Here is a 22878-nt window from a genome sequence, read left to right as displayed (position 1 = left end):
ATAAATTCCAAACAAGGAAGGCTTATAGCCAAGCTTCAGGAAATCTCAGCTGCATTTTTATTTTAAAAAAAATTGTTTATTGGAAGGCAAAACAACAACATTCACAAGTTGGTAACATACAGGTGTTGTATGCTGATTCACAGACGGGTACAGTTCCACAACTACAGTAGATCTAGAACAAACTGATATTCCACCATACTAACTGAATGGTTTTAAGAGGGTTTTTGCTCTACAAACAAACAACTGGAAAAGGGAACTGCCACACAGACCTGGGGAGTGGAAGTGCAGTGTAAGGGCCTAACAGCTCTAGCTGGTGGTCTCTGGAAACAGTTACAAAAGGTTTGTTTCATTTTTCATTTAGATCGCAGCAAGTTTCCAAGAACATCTCATTGATAGAAACGTGTAGAGCAGAGAAACTGGATTCTCTTCTATTGAACTAATTAGCTTTTATTAAAGGGTATATACAAAAATATAAAAAGCTCAAAGACTGTGTTCCATTACAAAGCATCACCCATCCCTCAGAGTGCTGGGAAAGCTACCAGAGAACTGAGCCTTGTGTCCTGCCCCGAGTGGCGGCTGCAGCAGCTGCTGGGCAGGGCCTGGAGGTGACTGGAAGGTTCTAAAAGCTTGCACAGTGCTCACAGGTCACCTGCACTGGAACTAGATGCTTCATTCCCCATTTAGACATTAGGATACACTGCTCAGCATCAGTCTGACTTGATCCCAAGGCAGCACCCCTCCACTTCAAATAGAATTAACCTTTTGAGAGAAATAAACATACATTATGGAACTAGAGAACATGCAACCACATCACATAATGTCTGTTTTCCACAGGAATGAATGAGGCACAGTCCTGCACCAGGAGCAGTTTGAGTGGGGTTTAATTCTACTATAAAATGGGGAACTAATGGGAAAGTTTTGCCAGAAAATTGGGAATTTTTAAACTTGCTAGACATGTCATAGTAACAACTGGCTGTTTTAAGCACTAATTGACAAGTATTGAGGTACATGTCATAGCTTTCAATTTTTCACCATAGTTTTAAAAGTAATTTGTCACTTTGTCCAGACTTTAATCAGGATTTCTAAAAGTTTAATGTTTTGCAGAAGATGCAAGACATCTTTCTTCAGAGAGTTTTACTCAGATGGTGAAGGGTCTTGTGTTTCATGATTCACTGAAACAACAGGGAGAAGAGTTCTTACACATTCTGCAGTTACCTAAGCTGTCTGCAGTGTTTGGTGGAATGAGGGTTCTGTTAATAAGGAATTTTTCCTTATGGGCTTTATTTGAACCCATTTGATTGCACCGATCCAGAGGCAGAAGTGACATTTCATTGAGCATGCCAGCTTCTTCCTTTTAGCTGTTGACAAGTGCCAATGTTCAATGTATCACAGACTCTCTACACAAATCCATCATTTGGGGTAATTGTCTTTTTTCTGAACCCTTCCTGCACTACAGGGAATTTATTACAAATTCTGGCTTTGGCAGAATGTGATACTAATGGTAGGAAATTCTGATTAGGGCAGGGTGAACAGCAAGCATGGCCTGACTTGGTTCCAACCACAAGGACCTCCCTGCTGTGGCAGCTGTCCCTTGTGTGGCACAGCTCCCCCTCCACGAACTTTGTGACTGCTTCAAGTTTTTGTAGGGCAACATTCAAAGATGCAGGTGCTCAGTATTGCAGCCAGGAAGTGACTTACACAGAACACGCTTATTAATTAACATTTCAGAAATTAAAACACAACACAATGCCTAAAAAGAAAAACTGGCTGTGTTAATCAGAGTACACATCCACTTACCTGCTGTTTTACTGTATCAGTTACATTAGAAAAAATTAACAGCTACTGCTATTTTGATTTGGGTTTACAAAAATCACTTTCAAGTTCATAGAGGTCTCTAAATTGCTGAGAAACGTTCACTTACATTCATCCCTGGCCTTCATGCGTGCGATAAATGAGTAACTTTTATTTCTTCTGTAGTTTTCGTAAGGGTCGTCCAACGCAACTCCCACTCCTTTGTACTGATCCCATTTGTCTCGGATATCACCTCCTTTAATTGGATCTTGAATTCCTTGCTCCTTGGCTCCCAGTCCACCAGATCCACTCCATCCTGCAGCAAGGACACAACACTGCAATCCTTTCACTGCTTTTTTATGACTACAATTGTGAAGACAAACGCAGACATTTTGGAAACAACCAAAGACAGCATCAGTTTGATGAAGCAGGATGGAAACAGACAACCTGAAACAACACAGGAACTGTCCCATTTATTTCACAAGCATTAATATGCAGAGATTCTAGGAGCTGACAGCAGCTTTTTAGTATCCCTAAAAACTGTTAGGAGGGTAAGAAGAAAGGCAGTGCAAGTCCAATCTGTCCAGTCAGCTCTGCTGAGCTGCACTGCAGGGAGATGAAATACTTTGGGTAGGGTCAGTTCTATCTGATGCCAAACTCACATCCCTGTATTCTGCATCTTACATCTCTGAATATTCTTTTGCTGACCTTGGAATGCCAAGGAATAATTCCTTATGAACATGCATTAATGAATTACATCTAAGACTTTGGTGTCTAATTTTGTTTCCTGGCTTGTCTAAGATTCTAGAACAGCATCTTACCCATTTTCACTAGCATTTGATGGCCTTTATTTTCTTCTCCAAGTCTCGATTCTGGTATAGAAGGCCCAGAACTGGAGCCCAAACCAGCAGAAGAACTAAGAAAACAAGAACAACAAATTTAGAACCAGTGATACTAGTCTGACACAAAACAGGGTCAGTTCTATTCCATCAAGCATTAACATCCAACACAATTCTATCCAGTCTACTAAGCTATTCTTTACTACTAAGCTATTAACATCCAACACTCTACTAAGCTATTCTTTACTACAGCCATCAGATGATGCAGCTATTGAAGTGCCAGAAACACATCACCTGCTTCTCAGCACAAGGGAAATCAAACACTGTGCTCTTCCCAATGGAGCACACACAGAATTACTCCTGCTGCCAAGGAAGGCATACAAGATGTCACAGTTCTGCAGTTTTCACTGCTGCATGCAGTTTTGTTAAAATAAAAAGCCACCACAATAGAGCGATATTCTCTCTACAATATTAGCAGATAAATTGTTTCTAGATCTGCTCTCCATCATCTTTTCTGCTCTTGGATGAAATGCTAATTATGCCCTGGTAAGGAGGCAGTGCCCCTGCAGGCTCTGTTCAAAGAGCCCAGGTAAAAGGAGACAGGAGCAAAGCAGAGCTTACGGAGGAGTGGGGCTGCGAGAGCGGGAGCGGCGCCGCCTCCCTGGGGAGTAGGACTTGGAGCGAGACCGGGAGCGGGAGCGCGATCGGCTGTGCGAGGAGCGGGACCTGCTCCGGCTCCTGAAAGGGAGAGCACACGAGTTACAGAGCAACCCCGGGGATCCTTGGATCGGCCTCCAGGGCTGGGGGTTCCCACTCCCCCAGTTCCCAAGGCTCAGCCCCCTGTGCCCTACCTGGACTGTGAGCGGGAATAGGATCGCGACCGAGAGCAGGAGCGAGAGCGGGATCTCGAGTAGGAGCCGGATGATTTTGAAGATCGTGAGTGAGACCGAGAAGATGAACGACCTCGGCTTTTGGAGCGACTGCGAGACCGAGACGGCCCACTGCAGGAATGAGGAGGGAAACTCCAGTGAGATTCCATGGAGAAGCACCAGGAACACAAATCTACTCCTGATCAAATTCAAATTACACACAAGCACCACTTCTGCACTGAAAGTGTAAGCTTAAGTGCGAAAAACTCTTTCACAGAATCACAAAGCGGTTTGGGTTGGAAGAGACCTTAAAGCTTATCCAGTTCCAACCACTGCCATTGGGCAGGGACACCCTCCTCAAGACCAGGTTGCTCCAAGCCCTGTTTAAGCTGGCCTTGGGCACTTCCAGGGATGTGGCACCCACAGCTGCTCTGGGCAACCTGTGCCATGTCCACTTTCTGCAGATTAGACAGAAATTCCAGCACACTGAAACTCATTATTTCATCAGCATGTTGCTGAACAACCTTTCCCTCTGCATTTAGCCCAAGCACCTTCCAGATGAACAGCACAAAGCAGAAGGTGGCACACAGGAGCTCTCACCTATTTCTCTTCTCTTGACCTTTCCTCCGCCTTGCTCTCATTTTAGCTCTGAAGAATTCATACAGTCCGTTCTGCTCCCATCCTTCACTGCAACAAATCAACCACACAGAACCCACACGTGTAAATTCCACTTCAGTTGTGACCTTAAGGATTTTCACAGGATTTTGTACAGAAAAAAGGGTCTGGGAAAAACTGTCTCACAAATCACAGTATAAGATCAAACAGCAAGTGCAGCTGCAATACAACAAGAGCATTAGGAGAACCAAGACACAGGCAAAAGAGAGGGAGGCACTCTGTGATTTAAAGCACCTTCTTAAGAGCATCTTCCTTACCATTTTATTGGCTACACCTACTCTTACCTGTTTCTAGGCCTGTCATGAGATGGTGGACTATAAAATGCCTCAACTGCAGCCAGAAGTCTCTCACTGGGGGGCATTGGAGGTGGAAGACGTATATCTTTGGGATCTAAAGGTTTATATTCGTGATCTTCAAGCTGCCAGAAACAAAACAAATTACATTTGTGTCATGGGGTGGCTACCTGAAGAGTTAAATACAGATTTAGCTGTGTAGAGATCTCAAATTTCAATACTGGATAAAAAAATCATCTGGAAATAAGGATTCTGTAGATGAACCAATGCTCCCTCGTGCTATCACTATTGTGAGTTCTCTGAGAAAAGCCTGCACTGCACAGGTTGAAGTATTAAGTGGTTCACCAGGCAGATGAAATGCAGATCTCATCCACCTTTGTGCTAATGTGTCTGGATGGAGGCCTGGCACAAACTGGTGTTCAAATACAGAATACATAAACGTAAGGATCCCTGAAGATGCTGACACAGGTATGTTTCCTGTTCTCTATCCTTCTTCGTGTGTATATATATAACATTGATACTGTAAAACATCTTCAAGAGAATTCTGATGATGAAGAACTAATACAGTGGCCCCATCAGATCTGTGAGGTCTCTCTGGCCATCTGGAAATCACTGGGGGTTTCCATTTCCTACAAAGAGGGGTCAGACTTGTAAGTATAAATTATTCTTTCACACTGTGGGTTGGACCAGCTTCCTCTAGCACAAAACACATGGAAATTCCCACCATTTCCACTACCTAGTCCCCCAAACTACTCCTGCTCTTATACCCTAGACAACCGCTTGTGGGATGGCAGGATTTGAAATCATACACATTGATGCTGAACTGTCCCTACTAACAACAACAGGGTTTGGATCTTTTCATCTCACCACTGCCTTGGTTTGAATCAGTCCCATAGCAAGCACTTACTTTGACAAGTGGAGCCATCAGGCCAGCAGGAAGATCAAAGTAGGGAACGTTTGGCACCAGGCTGGGATCATCATGGTTCATGTGAGGGGGCCCTTGGCGCCGCATGTGAGGGGGCTGCCCGTTAAATCCATGTGGGGGAGGCCCAAAATCTGGGTGCTGTGGCCCTCCCCAGGGAGGATGCTCGCTGATACCAGGATGAGGCAATCTGTGACCAGGATGATGATGAGGAGGTCCAATTTCTGCAGAGTGGGAGGGTTAAAATGTTTTATTTAGCTATCAAAGAAAGAAGGCAATCAGAGATGTACTTCAATTAGTGCATTTATCCTAAAACCCAATCTCAGCAGATCCAGCAAAGCACCAGAACTAAAGGACTGGAGGCTGGCTCAGGTCCACACTCATGCAGTGCATTTACCTCCCTGGCCACAGCAACCACTCTAGACAACAGGATAGTTCAGCCCCAAGCCACTGCTTCCTTTGGGACATACTGTGATCAAAAGGACTCAAATCCATTGGTTTTCAACCATTTTTGGACTTGGAAAATTGAGAAACTTTTAGGATGAATGTAACAACTCCTACACAGGAACATAATCTATTTTCTAAATGACTTGTCACACAGAACCAGGGTGATCTTTGGCCTTCACACTGACAAGGATCATTCCAGAGTAACAGTAACTCCTGCAGGTGAAATGGAAACTACCTCTGGCCAGGCAAGCTGCACCAGGTTACACTCCCACACATTCCCATGTTCCAACAAGAGAACAAACCCAATGAGGAGGAAGAACTGGAGGTAAGGATCGTTTCACCACACACTACCAAGCCACACAACATTAAATGCAGAAAAATAGAGAGCCTGGCAGTCAAAATAAAAAGAAAGAATAAATGAGTGTATGCACAGGAACAAATCCTTTCAGTCTTCCTCTTAACTTCCTCCATCTACACAGGTCACAGCCCTCACCTATGGGCTGATGTGCAGGTGATTAAATTTACAAGAAAATGCTGCCTCTCACCTTTGAACTTACTACTTTTAAAGCAAAGTAGTTGCAAAAGAGGTGCCTGTAGAGATGCTGACTTGAATTTGGACTACAATTTCTTATTCGTTAGGGAAGACTCAAAAAGCAAGGAAGCATCCAGCTCTGCATGTGTTTCCTACTGAGTTCTTGGCAGTAGCTTCCCAAACTCCCAAACTAAGCATTTCTTAGGAAAATCACAACAGTCCACACCAAGGATAAACTGTCATCCCAAATCACTAAATAATTTTGTAATGGCAATCAGCATTCCAACAGAAGAAAACCTGGCCTGGTACACACTTTACCTTGAGGGAAATCCCCCTGGGGGTAATCAAAACGATGAGGATAAGGAGGCCTTTCAAAGGGATGGCGAGGTGGAAAATCATCCTGCATGAAGCGAGGTGGAAAGCGGTTGAAATTATGCGGATGCGGGGGCTGGTTGAATTGGGGATGTTGCTGATGTGGAGGAAATGGGCCTCTGAAGTGAGGTGGCCGCTGCATTCGAAATGGAGGTTCCCTCTGACCCCCACCCCATGGAGGCTGCTCGTGCTGGTTGTTCCACGGTGCTTCAAACTGGTTGTTCCACGAAGGATCAGGCTGGTTGTTCCAAGGTGTCTCTCGCTGATTGTTCCAGCCCTGATCTCTCTGTTCGTTCCACATTCCTTCGTGGTTGTTATTCCAGGGAGGACAGTGAGGTGGTCCCTGGAGGTGAAGTACAGAAGCCTGGTCATTAGGTTACAAGAATGAAGAACACAGTAATACACCTTCTTAAGGAAATACAGCCCATGCACAGGTGAAAGAACATTTCAAATACGAGTCTGAATGACTGCAACTTCAGAAAAAAGATGGGAAAAGACCAAACTGTTACTGAACCAAACAGCTCTTGTTCATAGGAATAGCGTGATGGTTAACAAACTGAAATGGGATTATTAACATTTTGCCTTTAACTGCACTCAGAATGACAAAGCTTGGCATTGAAATCTGGATTTCTAACTTTCACAGCTTCCAACTTTCTAGCTTTTCACTGCACTTCCACAGCCAAGGTGGTCATTCCCAACCTCCACAACCAAGACAGTCATTCTAAAGCTCCACATCCGTTTTCAGAACTGTTTCTTACCTGTTGTTGACCCCACGGCGCAACAGGGTGAGGTTGGTCAAACCAGGGTGGTTTATTTGGGGGAATCTGATCATGAGATCCAGGCCCACGTGGTCCACCTGAGGCAGGATCCTGCACTCCAGACCCGGTTGTGTCATACTCTGTAGAACCAGCCAGAGGCAGCTGAGATTTACCATCATCTGGAACAATTTAGAGACTCCTGTCAGCATCAAAGTCACTTGCAGTTAATAAAACATCAGCACACCAGGCTCCAGATCAATTCCTTCTGCAGAAATCTAATTACTGGGAGACAGGATTTCTGATCCATTCAACACTCATCTCTTTGGTTCTTTTTATACTCAAGCATCCGCCTGCACCTGCTGCAAGGTTCTGAACAGATTCAAGCTTTTGCCTGAACCAGACCAGCAGTGCATTGTGCCTCATTATTAAAAAAGGAGTGGGAAAAAACAAACAAAAAAAAAGCCATAACATTGTCAGCCAGTGATTTTTGCACAGGTCTCAGGTCAGCTCAGTACCTGCTTGTGTGACTGGAACAGATGGTGGAGCTGAGGTTGGGGCTGCTGTGGGGGCTTGAGGTGGGGGTGTTGATTTCACCTCGTTCTCTAGTGGGGGTATTTGGATCTGTTGCTGCTGCTGCTGCTGTGTTAAACTGTTCACAAACTCCTCATGTTGAGTTTTCAGGTTCTGAATCTGCTGTTGGAAAGCCACTTGCACAGGCTGCACAACCGTTGCATATTCAGTGATCAAATTTGCCTGGTAAAAGAAATGAAGAAGAACAAGTGAACACTGAACCTGTAACACCTACCTTATCCACTTGTTCCGAATTCTCTCTATTGCCCTTCATCTTCTCTCCAAAAAAATGCCTGAGGATGCAGGATAATGGTGGCAGAACCACCCAGTGTCATTACAAAGGTTTGTGGATATTCCCAAAATATTCTCTGAGGCTGAAACCCACCATCTTTAGTACTGCCTTTCCACTACAGCTCAAATCAACAGCATTCATTATTAATAATAAAAAGGAAAAATTCCTGCTGCCACTACAATTTTTATATTCAATGTATCCAATTTAAAGCCATGTTTGTTTGTTTCCTTTTAACCAAACACTCCCTGCTATACAAGACAGTGTCAAATGTGTACAGGACTGTATCAGTCTGTATCCTGTATCCAGGGCCATATCAGCAGCTGGATTATTGAATGCTTGAAATGACAAGGTTATATTTTACATTATTTTTTGTAATCCCTTGTAAGCAACTTCAAGGGAGGGGAGGGGAGACAAAAATTAACATTATACTTTGAAAAGGAAAATAATTTTCAAAATATTTATATAAATAAGAAAACTGGTATTTTTGTGGCTAACCTGGTACTGGCCAAGTCCAAGAGCTGGGCTTTGTAACTGCTGAATAATGGACTCATCAAAATACCCATTTTTCTCCCATAGCTGAAGAAGCTGCATGAATAAGAGTGAAAGGAAATTATGAACAATCAAAGAAATACTGAGCCACAGCATTTCTATGTCTTCAGCTTTTCATAAGACCTAGGATTTTTCTATTTATTTTTGAATGACTAAAGATTCAGATGCATTCATCATTGTGATAACTCTTAAATAAAGCCTAAGGACTTTGAAGTTCTATTTTAAATGTGTACTAGAGCACCTCCTATAATAGACTTTATGAAGACAAACAGACTAGAAAAATCTCAGTCACCTTCTTGAACCTGCCTATTTGTGAATTTACATAGCACCAACTTAACAAAGCAAAAATCACAGTTAAACCAAAACCAGATACTCACTCTGGCAATTTTCTGTTGCTTATCCTCCTCCACTGCTAGAAAACTGGTACAATAAATAGGCACAACCACCTTCTGTAAAGCAGCCAGAAGATCTCGTGCTTGCTTCCTCTGGCTTCAAGAAAGGAATGGGAAGAGTTAACTTTTTCACTATAACACTAAGTGCATTGGAATATTCAATTCATCTCAACTTCTGCTATACTAAAAGTAGTGGAATCATGAAATAAAGAGTTCTCTCCCTAATGACTTTATTGTAAAATCTTGTCTGGAGAAAAAAACCACACAAAGTAGGTAAAATGGTTTTACCTAAATTTGATTACTAAAACACTATGGACATCTAAGGACAGCTGCTAAAAACAATTAATACGTTAAAATAGTCAAACCAGCACTGTATCTAGGAGAGAAACTGCATCAAATTAATCCAAACAGCAAACTGAAACCCAGAACTGAATTCTTACCAGTGATGCAAAACATCATTGATTAAGTAGATGAGGTGCAGGCGCAGCTCGAAGTGAGCTCCGTCCGCGGTTATCCGGTTCCGCAGGTGCCCGGCCATCAGCTCACAGTGTGCAGGAGACTTGGCATTACTGAACATCCAGTTCTTGCCAGCCTTAGAAAAGCAAAATTTAAAATATTTTAAGTCAGTCTAATGTGTTCCCACGATACAGGCTTCCTATAGCTCTGAAGTAACTGCAGGAAGGGGAGTTTTCAGGAAACAGCTTTCATCTTACCTGCCACACAACATAGATATAAAGCTGCTGTTAATGTACAGAGAACCTCAAAATTCAAACGAACCCACAGTGCCACCAAATCCCTGTGCAGATTCCGATCACTTACTGAGATTGCATCTTTTGTGCAAGTGTCAATTATTGGCTGCAACAAGTTGTCAAATTCATTCATATCTAACTGGGTTTCCTCCAAAACTTTTTGCATTTGTTGCTCGATTGCAAGGGCTACTGCTGATGTGACTTGTTCCTGATAAAAAAAAAAAAAAAAAAAAAAAAAAAGGAAAAAAAAAAGAGAAAGAATTACATTACAGCCAAAATTCTTTTAAAGAATGAAGCTGCTGTATCCTTATCCTCTTGGACCTAAGTGACAAATCTCAAGGACCAAAGTCTTTTACAAGCACTGTGACTTCATGAAAATCTTTCAATTCTTTGGTTCTGGAAAGAAAAGACTCTTCATATTTTTCTGGAGAAGTTCAGTTTACTTCTAAAATCTATCATGTAATAAAAAAATAATTGCAAGAAGCTCTTAAACATAAGGAACATAACCAAGGCACAAGGAACTCTTCAGTTTGGTTTTCAGCAGCTTTAACAGTTAAATGTCTCCTGCAAAAATCAGCTAGCTGATAGCAGCACACAGTTCCCCTCCAGTCTAAGTCAGAATACTACAAACTGGAACATCTTGCAGATCCCAGCAACCTGCAGCATCAAACCAAGGTTAAAGCAGTCACAATTTATTCCACTCTAAAACTAACAAGATTTTTCAAAGAGCAAATAGAAGGTTTTAATCATAGATCACTCGTCCCATAGTAACATAACCCATATGCAATCATAACCCAACCCACACACCGGATACATCCATTCTAGGGGAACGATGGCATTTGCCACACAACAAAAGTAAGGAAAGCAACATCCCCTCACCTCCAGCTCCACTCAGCAGCATATCATCCTTTCCCCCTTCACTCCTAATTCCTACAGCCACTGACAGGCCAGAATACACCAGATGAGTGCTCATCTCACACCAACCTGTCTCATAGCCAGGAGATGCTGCTCCTGCTGCTGCAGGTTCCACTGACTCTGCTGGATGAGCTCCTCCACAGACGGGGTGCCCTGAGGGGCTGGGATGGGTGCAGCCGGCGGGAGCGATGGCTGTGGCAGGGGCTGGATCTGTGCGGAAGCCTCGATATCTTGGCTTTGCTTGCACAACACTATCAGACAGAGTAAACTTTGAAAGTAAACCTCCCAGAGAAACCTGCTACCACCAGCCCACGGGTGAAAATGGCACCAGTTCCAAATAGAGCCTCGCTCTGAGGGGGTGAGAGGGGTCTCCAGAGCTGCTTGGACAATGCTCTGACACTTGGTGGGAATCTTGGGGTGTCCTGTGCAGGGCCAGGAGTTGGACTCGATGATCCTGATGGGTCCCTTCCAACTCAGCATATTCTATGATTCTACGGTTAACGCAAAATCACAGGTGGATGGTGCCAAAGAGGAGAGTCAGCAACTCCCTGTGCACTTCCAGAGGGACAACTCCAGGACAAGCCGAGTGAGTTCCGGCTCTCCAGGTGCCGAGCTCCGTCTCACCACGCTGCCCGTCCCTGCCGCTCCCCGCCTCCAAACCCACAACCGGGGCCGTGAGGAGCCGTGGGCAGCGCTGAGCCAACTACCGGGAACCCCGAGCGCAGGAAGAGGCTGCAAACCGGTCCCGGCGGAGCAGGACGAGACCAGAAGAGACAAAAGTGTCTCCGCCGGCCGACCCCGAGACCCCGCGGCCGGCGAGGGAGGGAGCCCCGAGCCGGCCCTGCCCGAGCCGCAGGCCCCACTCACGCTGCTGCTGCTCCAGGGCCAGCTTGTACTTGTAGTAGCCGTAGAAGTCGCCCCCGAAGAGGAAGGAGAATTTGGGGTTCTCCTTCTGCTTCTCCATCGTCATCTTCTCGAACTCGGGCCCGTTCCGCGCCACAAACTGCGCCAGCTTGTCGATGACATTCCGCAGCTCCTGGTCTGTGGGGAAGCAGCGCCGTCATGCCCCGCTCTCCCTCCCATTCCCGCGGTCGCCCCCCGTTCCCCCCGGCGCCCCCGATGGCCCCTCACCGTCGGGCGGCAGCGGCATCTCCATGGCCGCGGCTCCCCGGCCCGCTGGGCCGCGCCGCTCTGCCCGCCGAGCAGCTGCGACACCCGCGCGGCCGCGCTTTACGGCCCCGTCGCCGTGGAGACGGCGCGCGGCGCCGCTGACGCGGGGTCGGAAGTCGCGGTCGGAGCGGCGTGAGGGGGAGGGAATGATTGAATTAAAACAATTAAACAACAATTAAACAGGTTAAACTGCAATTAAATAACGAGGGAACCGCTGAATGTTGGGGTTTGGCCGCTGTGGAAAGTGCATGTATTTTATGATTGGCTTTTCGCTAATATTGAAATGAATGTTATATGTGTTGTGTTAGAAAGTGATGCTGTATTAATTCTCTTAAGTACTGTGTTAAATATAGGTTTAGGTTATAAAAAATGTTCAAATAGAAACTATGCTATGTAGGATACTTTTTTTAAAGAAAGGACTCGCAGCGAGATAGCAGCCACAGGACACCTGAATCTTTCAGAGAAAAAGAATTTATTGCTCTCTTATTAGAAAAAACGAACTTCTTCCTTCCTCGAAGGTGCTGTCAGGATTCAGAGGAAGAAGTTGATGATGACCAGACAGAATCCTGTATTTGAATGGAATTTATGCATCATGTATGAAGTGTATGAATATGCAACAGGCTGTTGTTTTTAAGGGTTATCCTTTGATAACGTGGGTCCTTTTTTGGGCTTATACTGCCCAGAAAAAGGTACCTGGACATCCGTAACTCTTTGTCTCTATTGTCTCATATTGTCCTAATTTAATTTGTCCAAATTATTATTACTCTATTTGTATTACTATTTTTATAACCATTTAATTACTGTTAAACTTTTAAAATTTTAAAAACAAGCAATTGGCGTTTTTCACAGGATCAATCCTGCCTCCTTTTTACTGAATTGTTGTAATGAGTCATCAGCTTTTACCCAGCTTCAGTTCAGTATCTTGTTCATGAAATTTTTGGTTGTTTTGATCCTGAACTTGCCAAACCCTTAAGTTTGCTAAATTAACCCTGAGAAGGTTCTACAAGCCAATGCTGAGGGGATTGGGGATTGCATAGTTAGGATCTTATGGTCCTTCAAGGGTTGGGTTCACCCCCTGATTTTGGTGCCGAGGGAAACTCCAAGTTAACACGGATCAAAATAGGAAACAGTTCCCTCATCAGTCAGCTTTCCAAACCTCTGCTCAGGATCCAAAAGAAATGGGAATGCCCTTGGCAAAAAAGGTGCTTTTGAGACAAAGCAAGCTTAAAATGCCTGTAAGCAGGAAATCCAGGAGAAAAGGCTGCTGGCATCCTGGGCTTGCCAGGCAGGTTTTGTACTTGATTGCAAGGCAGTTTTCCTGCCTCTGCACGGGCTGGCACCTGCATCCCACTGGAAAGGGGAGAGAAATAATTCCCCTCCTTCCCTGGCCCAGCCCTGGAGTGGGAGCAGCTTGCCCTTACCCTGGAGTTCTCCTGCTCCTGCCCAGCATCCCTCTGGTACCCTCATGTGCTTCCCAAGCTCCCAGCACTGATGGATCTAAACAAGGAGAACAATCCCTGCTCCTTCTCTTCTCCATCCTTCATGTTCCTGGGCCCTGCATCTCCCTGGCCATTCCCCGTCTGACTCCTTATCTCCATCCCACCTTCTCCTGGTCACATCTGAGCCTGAGATGTGTTTAGCAGCAAATCCATTCCTTTAAAGGAAGCCCACTGCAAAGAGCATCCAGCTGCAGGTAAGTCTTCCAGCATTTCATTTTTCTCTGTCTGCAGGCTCTGTCTTCCTGCATTTCATTTTTCTCTGTCCAGTTTTGGAGAGTTTCTCTCCGTGCTTTCCTGTGACCCAGATGTGTCCCTTCCTTTGTCCAGATCCAGTGCCAAAGGATTGAACAACTGATGAGTGGGGTCTGGGATGAAAATGGTTCTGCTTAAATTAGAGAAAGAATCCTAGAAGAAAAATGAGCTTCCTTTGAATGTCTGGAATAAAAACACTGGGAAAGGGCACTTTTAAATTCAATTTGGTGCCACCTCCCCCTTTTTTATGGCTAAAACTCCATGGTGAGCAATGCAAGCCAAAAGATGAAATGCAGGAGTCTTTGATTCTGCAGTGAGCTTAACTTCCCTTTTCTCCTCTCTTTCAGGACAGGGAGAACCACTGAACTTGTCCTGGCCCTGCCAAGGTGTTTGAGCTGCCAAACCCAAACTGGTCCTGATGATGGTGGACTTAAGAAATTACTCAATCCAGCTAAATGCTTTAAAAAGGGAGATGGTTTGGTAATAAAAATATTTCTGCCTGAGACTGGGAAGAGTTAAACCCCCCAGTTCTGCACAACAGCACAAGGATTTTTTAATTCTTTGCCCTTTTTTCCCCCTTCCATTGAATGGGTTTGTTTGTTTCCCCTTGAAGACTGCACACACAATAGGCAGATTTTCCAATTAAGCCATTTTTTCCCACTTTTAGTCTTCATTGGAGCCCAGGTGCCAATTGTTTGCTGCTTGGTTTCTGCCTTCCCTTTCCTGCCTACAGCTTAACCCCTTTCTCTCCTTCCTGCTTTTTGGCCATCACTGGTCATGCAGATGATGCTGATGCAGATGGCTGATAAATAATTATCAAACAGCTTGGGAATGGTCTGTGTCAGGTATCAGTAACATTAAAAAATGCAGTATATGGACCATCAAGCAATGAATTTAGCAACAGTTGGATAGTAATTAATCATCTTTCCTTTAAAGCCCTCTTCATAGCATATTTACTTATAAAGGGAAAGCATTTGGTTTTTATTTTAAAAAATACTACAAATCACCAACAGCCAGCTTAAGTGAGCATGGAAGATAACAAAGACATTGTAATGCTTTTTCTTTTAAACCCCTCACAACCCCATCCCGTGCTGGGGAGGCAGCTCAGTGAGTTTCAGCCCACAGCTGCCATCCTGGGCTCATGCAGAGCCACCTCTGCAGCTGTCCCAGCCTCAGGAAAGCACAGAAGAGGGCTTTACACAGATCAGGGATTAAGCTAGGCCCAGGTTGGGCTCAGCTCAGTCACCATGGCACTTTTAGAAGCCTTAAACCCTTCTATCAGATTGATTGATTGTGGTTTTGGTGCAGCCACTGTGTTGCTGTCAATGTGCTCCCCTGCAGCCCAGCCTGGCATGGTGAGCAGGGGCTTGGGGTTCTCCCTCATGTGTTAAACATCAAACCAGGAGATAAAACAACAGCTAAAACCCCTGCCCTGCCATGTGCCTCACTCTGCACCACTGCTGTGAGAGGAGGGTGAAAGACCCAGTCAGTTTTAGCTCTGTAAAGAAGATACAGAGCAGTGATGAGTGCCTGAATCACATCCCCTGCAGCCATCAGGGGAGTGAGGGCAGGGAAAAGGGCAGAGAAAGGGAAATAAAAAACCAACAGAGCCACCAAGACTGGAGGATGCGAGGATGAATCCAAAACTGTGCTCTCCAAGAGCTGAAAGAACACATTTCTTAAAACAAGACATCCAAACTGGAATGAGGGACTTGCACTCTTTCCAGATCTTCCCAGCACCATAACCCATTAAAAAAAAAAAGAAAAGCCATCTGTGGAAATGGGATGCTCCTTTAAGCCTTGCAAGCCTTGCAGAGACTTTCTCCTGCACCACAAACCACCCTTCTTGTTGCTCTTCCTTCACCACTCAGGGCTGAGCCATGGAGACCTGCTTCTTTTGTGTGTGTGTGTGTGTCTGTGTGTCTGTGTGTCTGTGTGTCTGTGTGTCTGTGTGTGTGTGTCTGTGTGTGTGTGTGTGTATTTCAGGGTTTTTTTTTAAACCAAGAAAAAAATCAATATCATATTTTAAAAAGAACCGCCAGAGCTTTGGGGAAAATGGGCATAAATGTCAAACACAAACAAAGACTGAGCTACTAAGGGATCATACTTAGAGCAGCAGTGGTGGGGTGGGAGGGAAGAAATATAGCAGACAAATTTAACACCATTTAGGAGGGTTTATGCACAATGTTTTCATTGCAAGCAGCATTTAGAAGTGACAATTCAGTGATTTATCATATCCCAGCACACTCCTTCCCTGTCAAAGTGATAGGCAGAACCAGCAGAGCAGCTCTGAACACACTGTTCACTACAAGGCACCACCCACAAACCCAGAACAGCTCCACCCTTGGCCAACCCTCTCCCCTTGGGCCTTCTGAGAAGCTGGGATTTAGGAGAAGGCCTTGCAGGGGAACAGTGTTTCAAATGTCAAAGGATTTAAAAATATACAAGGCTATGAAAGCTGATGGGACCTGAAAGAATTGAAGGAGAAGGTGTTTTAGCAGAGCATCTTTGGCCAGTGCAGCCAGATAACCCTCAGATATCATTACTGGAGCATCTGGGAGTGAAGCCCAGCAGGAGATGCTGCAACATGAACTCCTGCCCCACACGAGAGGTTCCCAGGGACCAAAAACTCCGTGCAGAGCAGACAGGATCTGACCACGACACCTGCCTTGGGCCAAACCTGCTCTTCATTTTTCATGAGCCACACAGAAACGTGGTGTATTTGTGATCACTTCTCTCACCAGACCTGGTTGCAATCAGCACTGGATCCCAAAACTGAAGGAGAAGCCTTGTGTGGACAATTCCTCCTTCAAGGCTCAGCTCCAGTACCCCAGTACCAGGCTCAAGACCTGGCATGCGCATGCATTTGGCAGGGAGTAGCAAATCAAGTGAAAGAACATTTCAGGGTTTTTTTTCAGCTGATTGTTTAGGAATTTACTTGGAATAAGCTTCCTCCCCAAGAGGGATTTCAATTCTACACGTGCACAAAGAGGAGAAAACATTAATGCAGCATTGAGACAGCTCCGTGCTGAGAGCAGTGGTTTTAAATTTAAGGCCCTTGTATATCTGGGAGGGTGAAACCTCTGTGTTCAACCCTCTGGGATCATCACTTGGGCTTCCTGTGCTTCTCAAGCTCTCAAAGTAAAATTGACCCACCAAACTCATCTTTCTCTCAATCCTAATCCCTGCATCATCCTTCAGGTGTATTTCCTCACAATGAAATTGGAGTAGAAAATGCTTTAGGAAATGCTTTGCAGCCCCTTCTTCCCCAAAGGCCCAACCTGCTTTAATTAGGAATGCTCTTCAAGCACAAGGTTTGGATGCAGCCAGTGAGACTCACATTTCAGAAGGACCATCAATGCTCTGATAAAGACACAGCACTTTCAAGCAGGCTGCTGGGACTGAGGAGGATATTTGAAACCTGTTGACCTGCAGTTCTAGCAGAAGTGCAAAATGAAATGCAATGTAGTAGAACTGGAAAATGAAATGCTGTTAGACAAGGCTGTTCCCCAAACTGGCTCTGCCTGGATTCACCTGCCCTGCAGCACAGCCTTTTCCCTTTCTCCTCCCTGCCCTCTGCTCAGCACCAACCCAAACCTGGGCTATTTCAATTCCTGTCAGACACAGAGCAGCTGATGGGCAGCAAATGCAGCTTTCCCAAAGTGGCTGCCCATGGCCCGGCCTGCAGGGCAGAGCTCAGGGAGGAGGTGACAGCTTCCTCAGTGGCTTTTTATGTCCTCTCTCTGCCACGCAGACACTGGCATGCATGGCACGGCTCTGTTTTGGCAGCCGGTCCCTTGGCAGGGCTGTGTGAGCACAGGCTGAGCACAGGGTGAACTCTCTGCTCCTTGCTGTGACACCTGGGCTGGCAGGGATGACACAGTGACCTCGGCCAGCCCATGCTGCCTGTGCCATCACCTGGCACTGACGTGTTTGATGAAAATCCTTTTGCTGGGATTTTTCTCCTGAGAAGCCTCAGAACAGAAATGGAACCAATAACGATCTGCTGGCTGTGGAGTGTGGGCTGGAGATGGTTTAGCAACAGGGGCATCTTGGACTGGTCTCCTGTGCATTGTTTCTACTTGATGACCAATCCTGGTCCAGCGGTGTCGGGGCTGTGAGCAGTCCCAGGTTTTTATTATTCATTCCTTTCCAGCTTTCTGATGTCTCCTTGCCCTTTTAGTGTAGTTCTAATATCTCATTTTCTTTTAATAGAATAGAGATCATAAAATAATATTTCAGCCTCCTGAAAGGTGGAGTCAAGATTCTTGTCTCTTCCCTTGTGCTGGGGACCCTCAAACACCACCACAATCAGCGGCAGAGTGATTAAAGTAACAAAATTAATTTAAAATAAATGAAAAACAAAATAAAAACTGTAAAGTGCTGTAAAGTGCTGTAAAAGTTCCATAAAAGGTAGTGCCGTAATGCAAGACCCTCAAACACCACCACAATCACCAGCTTCAATTGGTCTGGGCAGCACCAAATAAAAAAAAATAAAAAGCTTTAAAAATAGAAAAATTAAAAATAAAATTAAATAAAAAGTAAATTAAAAAAATAAAAGGCTTTAAATATAGAAAAATTAAAAATAAAGATTAAATAAAAAACAAAATTAAAAAAATTTTAAAATGCTTTAGAAATAGAAAAATTTAAAAAATATAAAATTAAAAAAACAAAATAAAAAGCTTTAAAAACAGAAAAATGAAAAAAAATTAAAAATAAAATTTAAAAATTTTTTAGAAACCCTTTAAAAATAGAAAAATGAAAAATAAAAATTAAATTAGAGTAAAACTTAAAAAAATTTTAAAAAGCTTTAAAAATAGAAAAATGAAAAATAAAAATTAAATATAAAAAAATTTTAAAACTAAAATAAATGCTTTAAAAATAGAAAAATGAAAAGTAAAATTAAATAAAAAATAAAATTTAAAAAATAAAATAAAAAGCTTTAAAAATAGAAAAATGAAAAATAAAAATTAAAAATAAAAATAAAAAACAAAAGAAACAGCTTTAAAAATGGAAAAGTGAAAAATAGAAATTAAATTAAAATGAAATTTAAAAGAAATAAAAAGCTTTAAAAATAGACAAATGAAAAATAAAAATTAAATAAAAAATGAAATTTAAAAATAAAATAAAAAGCTTTAAAAATAGAAAAATGAAAATAAAAATTAAGTTTAAAAAAAAATTAAAAAATAAAATAAAAAGCTTTAAAAGTAGAAAAATGAAAAATAAAAATTAAATTAAAAATAAAATAAAAAAATGCTTTAAAAATAGAAAAATGAAAAATAAAAATTAAAAATAAAAATAAAAAACAAAAGAAACAGCTTTAAAAATGGAAAAGTGAAAAATAGAAATTAAATTAAAATAAAATTTTAAAGAAATAAAAAGCTTTAAAAATAGACAAATGAAAAATAAAAATTAAATAAAAAATGAAATTTTAAAATAAAATAAAAAGCTTTAAAAATAGAAAAATGAAAATAAAAATTAAGTTTAAAAAAAATTTAAAAATAAAATAAATGCTTTAAAAAGAGAAAATGAAAAATACAAATTAAATAAAAAATAAAATAAAAAAAGCTTTAAAGATAGAAAAATGAAAAATAAAAATTAAAATAAATTAAAAAAACAAAAGAAACAGCATTAAAAATGGAAAAGTGAAAACTACAAATTAAATAAAAAATAAAATTAAAAAAAAATTTAAAACTTTAAAAATAGAAAAATGAAAAATAAAAATTAAATTTAAAAAAATTTTAAAAACAAAATTTTTTGCTTTAAAAACAGAAAAATGAAAAATACAAATTAAATAAAAAATAAAATTAAAAAATTAAAAAGCTTTAAAAATAGAAAAATGAAAAATAAAAATTAAATAAAAAATAAAATTAAAAATAAAATTAAAAAAAGCTGTAAAAATAGAAAAATGAAAAATAAAAAATTAAATAAAAAATAAAATAAAAAAAGCTTTAAAGATAGAAAAATGGAAACTAAAAATTAAATTAAAAATAAAATAAAAAAATTTTAAAAACCTTTAAAAATAGAAAAATGAAAAATAAAAATTAAATTTAAAAAAATTTTAAAAATAAAATTTTTTGCTTTAAAAATAGAAAAATGAAAACTAGAGATTAAATAAAAAACAAAATTAAAAAAATAAAAAGCTTTAAAAATAGAAAAATGAAAAATACAAATTAAATAAAAAATAAAATTGAAAAAATAAAATAAAAAGCTTTAAAAATAGAAAAATGAAAAATACAAATTAAATAAAAATAAAATTTAAAAAAGCTTTAAAAATAGAAAAATGAAAAATACAAATTAAATGAAAAATAAAATTTAAAAAAAAGCTTTAAAAATAGAAAAATGAAAAATACAAATTAAATAAAAAATAAAATTTAAAAAAAAGCTTTAAAAATTGAAAAATGAAAAATACAAATTAAATAAAAAATAAAATTTAAAAAAAAGCTTTAAAAATAGAAAAATGAAAAATACAAATTAAATAAAAAATTAAAATTAAAAAATAAAATCAATCAGAAATAAATGAAAAAGAAAATAAAAACCGTAAAGTACCGTAAAAGGTCCATAAAAGGTAGTGCCGTAAAGCGCGACTGTCGTAAAACTGCCGTAAAAACGCGACTGTCGTAAAACTGTCGTAAAGCGCGACTGTTGTAAAAGGTGCCGTAAAGCAGCAGTGTCGTAAAAGGTGCCGTAAAGCGCGACTGTCGCAAAAGGTGCCGTAAAGCGCGACTGTCGTAAAAGGTGCCGTAAAGTGCGACTGTCGCAAAACTGCCGTAAAGCGCGAGTAACGTAAAAGGTGCCGTAAAGCAGCAGTGTCGTAAAAGCTGCCGTAAAGCGCGACTGTCGCAAAAGGCGCCGTAAAGCGCGACTGTCGTAAAAGGTGCAGTAAAGCGCGACTGTCGCAAAAGGTGCCGTAAAGCGCGACTGTCGCAAAAGGTGCCGTAAAGCGCGACTGTCGTAAAAGGGGCCGTAAAGCGCGACTGTCGCAAAAGGTGCCGTAAAGCGCGACTGTCGCAAAAGGTGCAGTAAAGCGCGACTGTCGCAAAAGGTGCAGTAAAGCGCGACTGTCGCAAAAGGTGCCGTAAAGCGCGACTGTCGCAAAAGGTGCCGTAAAGCGCGACTGTCGTAAAAGGGGCCGTAAAGCGCGACTGTCGTAAAAGGTGCCGTAAAGTGCGACTGTCGCAAAACTGCCGTAAAGCGCGAGTAACGTAAAAGGTGCCGTAAAGCAGCAGTGTCGTAAAAGGTGCCGTAAAGCGCGACTGTCGCAAAAGGCGCCGTAAAGCGCGACTGTCGCAAAAGGCGCCGTAAAGCGCGACTGTCGTAAAAGGTGCAGTAAAGCGCGACTGTCGCAAAAGGTGCCGTAAAGCGCGACTGTCGCAAAAGGTGCAGTAAAGCGCGACTGTCGCAAAAGGTGCCGTAAAGCGCGACTGTCGTAAAAGGTGCCGTAAAGTGCGACTGTCGCAAAACTGCCGTAAAGCGCGAGTAACGTAAAAGGTGCCGTAAAGCAGCAGTGTCGTAAAAGCTGCCGTAAAGCGCGACTGTCGCAAAAGGCGCCGTAAAGCGCGACTGTCGTAAAAGGTGCAGTAAAGCGCGACTGTCGCAAAAGGTGCCGTAAAGCGCGACTGTCGCAAAAGGTGCCGTAAAGCAGCAGTGTCGTAAAAGCTGCCGTAAAGCGCGACTGTCGCAAAAGGCGCCGTAAAGCGCGACTGTCGTAAAAGGTGCCGTAAAGCGCGACTGTCGTAAAAGGTGTCGTAAAGCAACACTGCCGTAAAAGGTGCCGTAAAGCAACACTGTCGTAAACAGTGCCGTAAATCGCGACTGTCGTAAAAGCTGCCGTAAAGCAACACTGTCGTAAAGGGTGTCGTAAAGCGCGACTGTCGTAAAAGGTGCCGTAAAGCAACACTGTCGTAAAGGGTGTCGTAAAGCGCGACTGTCGTAAAAGGTGCCGTAAAGCGCGACTGTCGTAAAAGGTGCCGTAAAGCGCGACTGTCGCGAAAGGTGCTGTAAAGCGCTACTGCCGCAAAACTGCCGTAAAGCGCGGTTGCCGCAAAAGGGGCCGTGACACGCGACTGTCGTAAAAGGCGTTGTAAAGCGCGACTGTCGTAAAGTTATAGTACCACAACAGGAGTTAAAAAAAACCTCATAGATCGGACTTTAATGAATTTCCCCAATGCTGTATTTACAAGAGACTTTTGGGACAGAGGTGTTTAAAGCACTTTAATAGCACCTCCTGCCGGGCCATGGCTGCCGCGGGGCTTGTCCCAGCTTGCAGGGCGTGGCTTGAGCTGTGTTTGCCGCACGGGGGGTGCCCGCAGCAGCCGCCCCGCCGAGCTCCGCCCCTCCTGCGACTCCGCCCCTCGCCGCCGCGAGGCTCCAGCGGGACACGCCCCCCACCTCCCCGTCGCTCCGGTAGCCGCGGTGCTGCTCGCCCCTGCCGCCCCGCCCTCGCGGTCCCGACACCCGTCCCCCCGGCCCCTCCCACCGCCCGTGCCATCCCGTTCGTCCCTGCTGTCCCGGCTACCGTGGTTCCCGCCCCCGGTTTCGCCAAACTCGCGGCCCCGCCCCCTAATCCCGCCTCTAGGAGCCCGCCCGCCACCCTCACCACGGCCCCGACCCCCCTGCCCCCGCTACCCGCGAGTGCGGCCGTTCCTGCCGCCCCCCACGTCCCCCGCGCCCCCTTTGCCGACACAGCGAGGCCAGGGGTGGCCCAAGTCCCTTCGCTGCTGCGTCTTCGCAGTCTTCTGCGGCTCCCGGATCCGCGGTGCCGAGCACGCCTGGCGCGGCCGCGCTGCTTCCCCAGCGCCCCCTGTGCGCGTTGCGGCGGGAAGCCCGCGCCCACCCCCCCCCCCCCCCCCCCCCCCCCGCCCGGCATTCAAGCGCACGCAGCGCACCCCGAGCCGCCCACGGGCCCCGCGGCAGGGCAGACCCCGTCCCTGCCGGCGTTTCGGCGCAATCCCCTGGTCCCGGCACGGCACCGCTTGCGCCGGGACCGGGG

General features: G+C 43.5%; 1 protein-coding gene and 1 long non-coding RNA gene across 3 annotated transcripts; one reads left to right on the top strand and one right to left on the bottom strand.

Annotated features, from left to right (window-relative positions):
• Nucleotides 1–34: 34 nt before the first annotated feature.
• On the bottom strand, nt 35–12182 carry CHERP (calcium homeostasis endoplasmic reticulum protein). 2 transcript variants are annotated; one of them, XM_036399412.2, is made up of 18 exons: nt 12097–12182; nt 11833–12006; nt 11035–11216; nt 10121–10258; nt 9742–9893; nt 9287–9398; nt 8856–8945; nt 8014–8251; nt 7499–7677; nt 6687–7083; nt 5375–5613; nt 4459–4592; nt 4100–4186; nt 3482–3631; nt 3252–3368; nt 2613–2707; nt 1922–2107; nt 35–759 (listed from the first exon to the last, which is right to left on the bottom strand). In XM_036399412.2, the coding sequence occupies exons 1-18, from the start codon at nt 12119–12121 to the stop codon at nt 755–757; spliced, it is 2700 nt and encodes an 899-aa protein (XP_036255305.1). In that variant the 5' UTR covers nt 12122–12182; the 3' UTR covers nt 35–754. The 2 variants fall into 2 exon arrangements, with proteins under 2 accessions (XP_036255305.1, XP_036255304.1); XM_036399411.1 differs by lacking the exon at nt 35–759 and having other exon boundaries at nt 1914–2107.
• A 1561-nt stretch (nt 12183–13743) lies between these two features.
• LOC129046943 (uncharacterized) lies at nt 13744–14771 on the top strand. The gene is made up of 2 exons (XR_008508851.1): nt 13744–13828; nt 14234–14771. It is a non-coding gene; the product is annotated as an uncharacterized LOC129046943 (long non-coding RNA).
• The last annotated feature ends 8107 nt before the right edge of the window (nt 14772–22878 follow it).

The sequence above is a fragment of the Molothrus ater genome, chromosome 26 (assembly GCF_012460135.2).
Source record: "Molothrus ater isolate BHLD 08-10-18 breed brown headed cowbird chromosome 26, BPBGC_Mater_1.1, whole genome shotgun sequence".
Taxonomy (NCBI): domain Eukaryota; kingdom Metazoa; phylum Chordata; class Aves; order Passeriformes; family Icteridae; genus Molothrus; species Molothrus ater.
The sequence above is the reverse complement of the archived record's forward strand: the minus strand, read 5'-3'. Positions and strand labels throughout refer to the sequence as shown.